This window comes from Lolium rigidum, chromosome 5 (genome assembly GCF_022539505.1).
Source record: "Lolium rigidum isolate FL_2022 chromosome 5, APGP_CSIRO_Lrig_0.1, whole genome shotgun sequence".
In the NCBI taxonomy this organism is placed as follows: Eukaryota; Viridiplantae; Streptophyta; class Magnoliopsida; order Poales; family Poaceae; genus Lolium; species Lolium rigidum.
This window is the reverse complement of record NC_061512.1, coordinates 171218599-171227839: the sequence shown is the minus strand read 5'-3', so window position 1 is coordinate 171227839 and position 9241 is coordinate 171218599. Positions and strand designations below refer to the sequence as shown.

Sequence of the window (9241 nt, the reverse complement as noted above, 5' to 3'; positions counted from 1 at the left end):
CCCCCCGGCTCTACGGTGTTGACAAGGCCGCTGCCCGCCGGTGGGTTTTGGCAGTCAACACATTCTGGCACGCCCGGTGGGACATCGGCTGATGCGCAAAACAAACAAGCAGAGGAAAGCCGATGGCGAGACTTCGGCTGATGCGAACGCATTACTCGTCCTCCCGACGGAGCCTAGTGCCCCAGATTTGCACGAGGGGAACTACGATTCCTTCATGAGAGGGCTTTGATCCAGCGAGCCGGCTGAGATTATGTTCACCACATGGTTTGCTTGGGTTCAGCGGCGATCTAACGAACAGCAGCCACGTCGACTACACGAATCCCAACGGGGCTGACTTGCGAGTACAGCGCCTGGGCGTAACGCAAAGCCGATATCTGTAGTTACCAGACAGATTCGGCTCGAGGGAGGCATATGGTCACCACACCAGACAGATGGTAAATGATAGCCGGTGGAAAATCGGCCAATAAAAAAACATTGCAAACGTAGCGATTAACACATCAAGGCCCTACCGAGAAGCAGAATCATTTGTCTATGAAAGCCCTACTGAAGAAACACACCGAGGGCGATGATAGCATCAACACGGATGCGTTCCGCCTCAGCGATCTCAGCCTCGTCATCTGTGTCTTTGCCCGTCACCAGCTGATTGCTCAGGGAACGGATTTCAGCCAGATCAGTCTTCAGATCGGCTGTGAGACCTTTTGCTTCTTCTTCAGAGCGGGCAACAAGGGCCTCCTTGTCTTGGATGAGCTGTTTGGTCACCCTTACCCTCTCTTCGAGGTCCTCCAACTCCTTGTGCAAGGTCTCGAGTTCGGTACGGGTGGCAGAAGTATCCGTCTTGGCGTCCAGAGCAGCCTTCTTCTCATTGAGCCGTCGGCACTTCTCGGCAATATCGGCTCTCAGCGGAAGTTGGGAGTGGCGAAGAGTAATCCTTTGGCGAGCTGATTGAATCCGTGACTTAAAGACCGACAGGGTGACGGCGGGCCAAAGCTTCACTTGCGGGGTCATAGGGAGATGAGAATGGATATCCGCGAGGATGCTTTTGACTTCTTCGAATTCTCAATCGAGCCTCAATAGAGGTAGAGAGCAAGTCCTTGAGGCGCTGGAGCTGGCCACGGACCGTGCTGATATCCGGCTCCCCACTTGCCTTGGAAGGGATGGGATCGATGGATGCTGGGTCGAACGTAAGCAAGCTCGAGAGATCACAACCCTGATAAGGCAAACACAGTGAGTTTAGCAGGTGACGAGGAACTGATAGAGCCAAAAAGGGAGAGACATACCTCTCCCAAGGGGGAAGGAGCAGCCGACGCAGTAACGATCGGCTTTTCTGGGGACTCGGCTGGATCAACCACTCGTGCAGCCGCTGGCGTCGGGGCAGCTAGATCCAGGGTAGCGAACGGCCTCTGTACCTCCTCAACATCCCCGCTAGAAGTTTCGGCGGCCTACAAGAGGGAGGGATTAGCCGATCCAAGTGATAACGGGACAGCATGAAAGCATGACCACGGAGGTAATTACATTTGAGACTTCCTGGCTTGATGGAGAGGTTGGTGGGTTCTTGCGAGCCCTCTTGACACAGCGGTGCTTCGTACGTAACCCTGATCTGGTCGGGGCCTGAGGAGTAGGGGTTCCGGTGATCGACCTTTTCTTGGAAGCCGGCGCTGGCGAAGCCGTCTGACTCCGGGTAGTGGACCTCTCGGAATCACCTGAGCTCGATTCTCCTTGGCTGGTTTCTTCGGTTCCACTGGAGGATCCATCAGTGGAGGCCTGTAGGAAAGGATGCAAATGCGTCACGAACAAATTCTTTGAAAAAAATGGACAAGCGCCTGCAGGGACTAAACCAACTTACACGCAAGCTTTCCTGGGCCGGAGCTTTACGCTTCAGGGTTTTCCTGGCCGCTACCTTCCTCACCGCCGTCCTCGCCTGAGTCGAGGCTCGGGGGGCAACGGGCCCCGAAGACGCTTTACTCTTGGAAGCCGATTTCGGTGAAATCGGCCGACTCCGCATTATAACTTTCTTCGGGGAGGCGAGCTCGCGAGAAGAGAACCACGCGGTGCCGGAGGAAGAAAGACGAAGGGGGAGCCGTCGGCTTGTGTAGGGGCGGGGCCATCTTGTTGCTGCCAAGAGAAGAGAGTCGGTTCACGGGCAATCACCATAAGGCGATTACAAGAAATACTTAAGTGACGGTACCTGGTCGGCGGGGGATCATATTCGGCGTCAAGCTCCTTCGACTGCGGTCCTAGTGCCCTCCTGAAGACATGGGTCTTCCACATGGACCACCAAGTTTCAAAGCCGTCGGTGGTGAAGGAGAAACGGAGGTCGTGGGGGATTGGTATGGCCAGAGCATCAAAGAAGGTATAACACCTTTGGGCGGTGAGGATGTCAGGCAGTTCAGCTCTACTTGTCTGTCGGGTGGTGTAGGAAGAAGTGTGGGGGCACCTGTCCGAGACCAAGCTGCCGAGCCGCTACTACTGGTTGATAACACTCATAACCGGGCTTGATGATCCGGTTCGAGGTGCTCATGCCAACAGGGAGAAAGCAAGGACGAATCATGAGGGAGTACAAGTGCTGTGTGCCGGCGTCATCGGCAAGGTCGGCCAATCGGAAAGAGACGGGGTTTTCAAAATTCACCGATTCAGTATAAGGGTGGAACAGGGGGTTGTCTAAACCCTGGAAGAAAATCTTAAACCACCCTGCTGCTTCCTTGGGGATCGATCTGCTACCCGGGAGACCATACAGGGCTTGGCCGTAGCTGGTGCATCGAATTTCCTTGCCATTTTCATCCGGAAAGGTGCAGTTGGTTAGCGATGGGAAGTCTGGGATTTGGCTTTGGAAGTATAGTTGGGCCCACAGTTGGATGAACCACCAGGGGCCGCCAGTTTTAACTGTCTTGCGAGTGAACAGTTTGACAGACATCAGTTGAAGGGATCGATAAATCTCTCCAAGGAATAGCTTGCCCAGACCAAGTTGGGTGCCTTTAGCGAGTTCATAGGCCAGGAGAGGTAATTCTTGGTAGGAGCAAGTGACGGACCACAGAATATGAAGTGCTCCAACCAGAAATTCAAGAAGGCTGTGTGCTCCCTCTCTGTCACCGGGCCTTTGGTTTTCATATAACGATTAAGATAGGCACCCCAGCTGGTACACTCTTTTTTGGAGGAGAGAGTAAAGGGGACCTTCGGCAGCTTGAATGCAGAAGGGCTGGGAGATGCAATGTCTAGCCCTGTGATCATGGCCACATCCAGCGAGGGTCGGAGTCATAGGACCATGACCAAACATGAAACGAGTTCGGTGCGTCGGACCGAAGTAGCCGATGGTTTTCAAGATGTTCTCATTCTTCTCAAGAGGAGACAGCGATAATGACGGGGCATCGGCTATTCCTATGGTTTCCCAAGTGGCATAGTGAGACTTTGATACCCTACTGTACCATGCCACCCAACCTTCGGGGGGTTGGGCCAGGCTCGCGGGCGGTCGGCCCGGGAAGTCAGATCTAGGTTTTGGCTCACAAAGGGGATTCTGTTAGCTTCGCATGAGATTAACAGGGCAGGGCTCTCGGAAGAACGAGGGCCGAGGCACATCGAATTTGCGAGAGAAGGATGTGGCAGAAGAATGTCTGAAACCTAAATTAATGGCGGAGCGAGGTATTAATTCAAGTGTTTGCATTAATCCCGTGTCAAAACCAAACGGCAAGAGGAGGTTGAGTATTACCTTCATTCCGGAGACCGTGGTATCAGTGTTAGCTGATTCCGCCATGGGATGCGTTGAAGAGATTGGAAGCCGCGCGGTCGAGATCTGTGAAGGGGGTGGTGAATTGGAACTGCTCAGGCGGCGATTTGGGGATCTGACTCTGTCTTTGCAGATAGAGGTCGCGAGTTACCGTTTGGGAGGATGGCTAGCTCAACGTTACCCGGTGTGTTTATGAGAGAGACTGATGCGGCGCCATCGGTTTCCTTTTTTAAAAAAAAGGATCGTCTGATTTCGACTATCGGCAGAACAGTTGGCTGGGGACGCTTCTTCAGTATTAAAAGAGGGCTTTTTAATAAAGAGCCGATTGCTCAAGGAGAGCCGATTGTTTACATACCACTGATGCCATGTTACTAATCTTCGCTGCCTTCGTTATCGGCATCATGGCTCTTCACTACAAAATATGAAGAGACAAGAGGTACTTGCAACGGTGATGCCACGACATGACCCGACGAGAGAAGAGCATGATGATTTTGGAAATGATATTTCCAAAACCAGGGGGGCATGTGTTATCACCGGAATTTGACCAAGTCAGAGGTGGGCCGCGATCGAAGATGGGTGTGAAGAAATATATAGAAGAAGTATGTGGATCGGCCTTTTATACCAAGTTGGGTTTAATTGCCCGTGTATCTGTAACATATTAGATCGTATTTTAGTTTAGAGATAGAGTCTTATTCGTGCACGGTTTAGTGCATGCCCGCATTAGAGAGTCCCCTGGACTATAAATATGTACCTAGGGTTTATGGAATAAACAACAACTCACGTTCAACCCCAAAAACAAACCAATCTCGGCGCATCGTCAACTCCTTCATCTCGAGGGTTTCTATCGGGTAGCGACATGCTGCCTAGATCGCATCTTGCGATCTAGGCAGCACAAGCTCACGTTGTTCATGCGTTGCTCGTACTTGAAGCGTTTTTGATGGCGAGCAACGTAGTTATCATTAGATGTGTTAGGGTTAGCATTGTTCTTCGTTTAAGCATGCTTACGTAGTGCAACCCTTGCATATCTAGCCGCCCTCACGCCTATCTCGGGTGTGGGGGCGGCACCCGCTTGATCATTATTTAGTAGATCTGATCCGTTACGATTGCTCCTTGTTCTACAAGGATTAGTTTAATATCTGCAATAGTTTGGCCTTACAATGGGGGGAGGATCCGAGTGGCACGTAGGGTGGCGTTCGCAAGTCCTAAACGGGATGTTCCTAGGATCAACTTCATGTTGGTTTTCCGGCCTTGTTTAGGATCGGCTTACGAGCACCGTGCGTGGCCGCAAGGCCCAACCTGGAGTAGGATGATCCGGTTATGCGGTGAAAACCCTAAATCGTCGTAGATCTCATTAGCTTCATCTTGATCAAGCAGGACCACCAAGTATTCGTGCACCCCGTACGGATCATGGGTGGATCGGCTCTTTGAGCCGATTCACGGGATAACTCGAGAGCCGATCGAGGCTCGTATTTAACGTTTACATGTATGCCCTGCGGGAAACTAAGCGAGGCAACCTCATCACCTTCCGACCGGGTATAGGTCGGGTGGCACGCCCTTGCACTTCGCAACGCCGCGTGTGACCAGAAGAGCATTGCGGGCCGTCGCTCGGAGGGGTCTCAGCCAGCCGCAGCTCTAGGCTCCCCCCGGCTCTACAGTGTTGACAAGGCCGCTGCCCGCCGGTGGGTTTTGGCAGTCAACAGTTGTGCAATTCTTTTTTCTTTCTGGGTCTTGCTTGTAACTTGTAACCTGCCGAGTTAAATGAAGCTTCGGGTCTGGACCCTTCTCCTGTTCAAAAAAAAAGAGAAAGTTCGATAGGTTGGTGCTAATAATAAATAACTTTTGTAACGCCTATTTTACACGTTTTAGATTATGATATTTATTTTAAATTTTTATTTCCTATGATTATGATTTTTATTTTTTGTTGATTGAATATTTCAAGAAATTCTACCGTGTTAAAAAAAGAAATTCTACAGTCAAAGATTGTATATTTGGAATAATAAGCATAGAAAAGCGCGCGTAGAAGAAAGACATAGAAAGAGCAGAAGAGCGCGCACGCTGGCTCGGCGCGCGAGTCAAAGATTTGATTTGGAGTAAAATCAACCTTTCCTTCTTCACAAACAATACTAAACGAGAGAGGACGCGCGTAGAAGAAAGAGGACGAGAAGCATGGAGTCCGTCGACGCAGGCGGCGAGGTGAGGCACTGGAGCGCGGAAGTCAACGACATCTCCCTCCACGTCGCGGAGCAGGGCCCCGCCGCCGGCCCGGCGGTGCTCCTCCTCCACGGCTTCCCGGAGCTGTGGCTCTCGTGGCGCCATCAGATGGCCGCCCTTGCCGCCCGCGGCTTCCGCGCCCTCGCAATCGACCTCCGCGGCTACGGCGAGTCCTCTGCCCCCACGGACCCCGCCGCCTACACCGTCCTCCACCTCGTCGGCGACGCTGTCGCGCTCCTCGACCACCTCCGTCTCCCCAAGGTGCGCCATTTTCTGGTTTATTTGTTTCTTGGCCACTGCGGGTGTGACATCGAGTCCGACGCGGTGCGCGCCGGCTCCGGCGCAGGTGTTTGTGGTGGGCCACGACTTGGGAGCGCAGGTGGCTTGGCATCTCTGCCTGCTCCGGCCGGACCGGGTGCGCGCCGTCGTCGTCCTCGGGGTGCCCTACTTCCCACGTGCCCCTCGCCCGGCGACGGAGATCTTCGCGGCCCTCGGCGATGGGTTCTACATCACGCAGTTCCAGGTTTCAGTTGTGATCCTTGCCATAATTTCCTCCCGTGTCTTGTGATTTTATTTCAGCATCCAATCTTCTGCCTAAAATTACAGTGCATGAGCTGTGCGAAATGGAAGTTCTTGCAACTGCAGGGTTTGGATAAGTAAAAAAAATTGAAGAAAATGTGCTTATGAAAAGTTTGAAGGAGAAGACGATTCGAGGGGGGTAATTGGTTGATGAATCTTATTTTGGATATAGACAAAGAAACTTTGATGTTTTAACTGATAGTCTATATCCAAATTATGATCTTGTTTGTTTTTCTGAAAATTAGAACAGTGCATCGTATGTTAGCATATTGGAAAATAAACACTAGAAGATTTAGAGATACTATAATCAGTAGTAGGATTAGATATTCTATAATCAATAGTAGGCTTAGAGATTCTATATTCAGGACGCATGCCCAGTGTGTCATCAAGATGGGCATATCTTTTACCTTGCATTTGTAGCCATGGTCTGCATTTACCACCATATAGCTGTTGCAAAATAAACAATTTATTTCAATATCATGCCCGCAGGAGCCTGGAAGGGCTGAAAAGGCATTTGCCCGCTATGACGTCGCGACTGTCCTAAAGAAGTTCTACTCAATTGAATTAGACAACATCACCGCTCCTCCTGGAGTAGAGATCATAGACTTCTTACAGGCATCATCATCATCCCCACTTCCTTGGATGACTGACGAAGAACTAGGCCAGTACGCCGAGAAGTTTCAGAAGTCTGGTTTCACCGGGCCGCTCAACTACTACCGCATGATGGACACGTAAATTCCGTAACTTCATTTCACACTTTCCGTTCAATCTAGTTTCAAACTAATCCATGTGGAACACAGGAACTGGAGGCTCACTGCGCCATGGCATGGCGCGAAGATCACGGTGCCTGCGAAGTTCATCGCGGGCAAGAAGGACACTGGCTTCGAGTCCTTTGGAACCAAGCGCTACGTCGAGAGCGGGGGTTTGAAGTCCAATGTTCCAGACCTTGAGGTTGCCATCATCGAAGGACACCACTACCTCCAGCAGGAGCAGGCCGAGAGAGTGAACACTGAAATATTATCCTTCCTGGACAAGTTTAGTGAGAATTGAGTAAGCAGATGATCTGCAAGTGAGCTGGTTTTAGATCTGGCAGTGCTGCCTTTTGTGAACTAAAGAACGGCAAAGCTTACTCGAATAAATGTCTGAGCCGGATATAGCCATGTGTGTTGACCTGAATGGAACGAAAGAGCGTGTAAAATATGTGAAGTGTTCTCCAGATGAAATACTGAATAAAGCAAGGTTTTAATAAGGTGTACTGCTGCTTCTTTAGCAAAACAGAGAATCTCTCATAGGGCTACTTTGGAAGACGAATTTGATGTGTAATAATGCAGGTGGAGATACTAGTTGCTGAACAGACAATGTTCAGAGTTCTTAGCTGAAGATGGACAGTTTGTTACAATTTTGAAGGAAAATGGCTGTTTAATTTGATGATGATATCTACGCACTGCAAACAAGTAGTACAATAAAGAGTTGTAGTTAATGAACCAAATTCGATATATTGAATCAAGTTTACACATACATACTTACATGGTGCAAAGTTTACAGGCCTACTTTGAGGCATGAAGAATACATCAGTGGCAGCCTCTAACTCTAGCCAGGAATCTCCCCTTCCTCGAAGTCTTGTTGGAAGATCTGACGATGACAATGCTGCTCTGACGATCAAAATATCAATCATATAATATCATGCATTCAATCGCGTTTAGCATACACATTACAGAGCTTACACAACTTCTTTGAGGATTCTGAGTTGTGGAAGATTCTAAAATGTAAGATTATGTCCGGAGACCCGGGATGCTGATTGCACTTGACAATCTAGAAGAACACTACCCATTTTTGGGACATCGACTCAGTAGCATTCGCTGCCGTCAGTAAATACTGAAAATTAACACCCCGTGTCTCTGTCGTTCCTTCCCAGAGATGGGCCAATTCCATGATTAACATCTACGCACTGCAAACGAGTAGAGTTTACAAGCAGCCTTCTTTGAGCGTGGAGAATACATCAATGGAAGCATCTAATTCTAGCCAAGAAGGAAGCTCTGACGATGAAAATGCTGCTGCTGCTCCTCGAATTCTCCATGCTATAGTCATCAATTTGTCGATCAAATAATTTTATGTATTCAATCGAGTTTAGCATACATATTACAGAGCTTATTACACGCCTTCTTTGAGGCATCAAAGAACATTTCAACTAAAAAGAAGGAATCAAGAACAACACATCAAGTGCCCGTATCTAGCTATGCAAGATCAGAAGCGGATCTCGCCTTCCTCCAAGTCGCCAAGAATCTCTCCGTCGTCAAGAATCTGCTCCTCATCGCCGTCGTCCTTGAGGAATAGCCCAAGCCGCGGCAGAAAGGTGTAGGGGATCGCCTCGTGGTAGTCGTACTCGACAATGCCGAGACTGTTGAGGAGCGTATCAATCGTATGGGTTGTGCGTTACCCTAAACTAGGGCCGCGGTGCATATATATATTACCAGGACATACGGACCCACCACAACCGGCGGTATCCGATACAAATACAACACAGGAGTTATAGAAGATATACAGCTAGCTATACAACATGTTTAACACACCCCCTCAATCATAACTTATCTAAGTTAAGATTGCGACGAAACATTTCTAGCTGTCTTGCAGAAAGTGGCTTTGTAAAGACGTCGGCCACCTGATCTCCTGTAGGAACAAACCGTATGTCCAAAAGCTTCCGAGCTACTCTCTCGCGAACAAAGTGATAATCAA

General features: G+C 49.7%; 1 protein-coding gene across 1 annotated transcript; it reads left to right on the top strand.

The window, feature by feature from the left end:
* Nucleotides 1–5884: 5884 nt before the first annotated feature.
* On the top strand, nt 5885–7910 carry LOC124655024 (epoxide hydrolase A-like). Its single transcript, XM_047193998.1, has 4 exons — nt 5885–6190; nt 6276–6452; nt 6998–7239; nt 7309–7910. The coding sequence occupies exons 1-4, from the start codon at nt 5885–5887 to the stop codon at nt 7556–7558; spliced, it is 975 nt and encodes a 324-aa protein (XP_047049954.1). The 3' UTR covers nt 7559–7910.
* The last annotated feature ends 1331 nt before the right edge of the window (nt 7911–9241 follow it).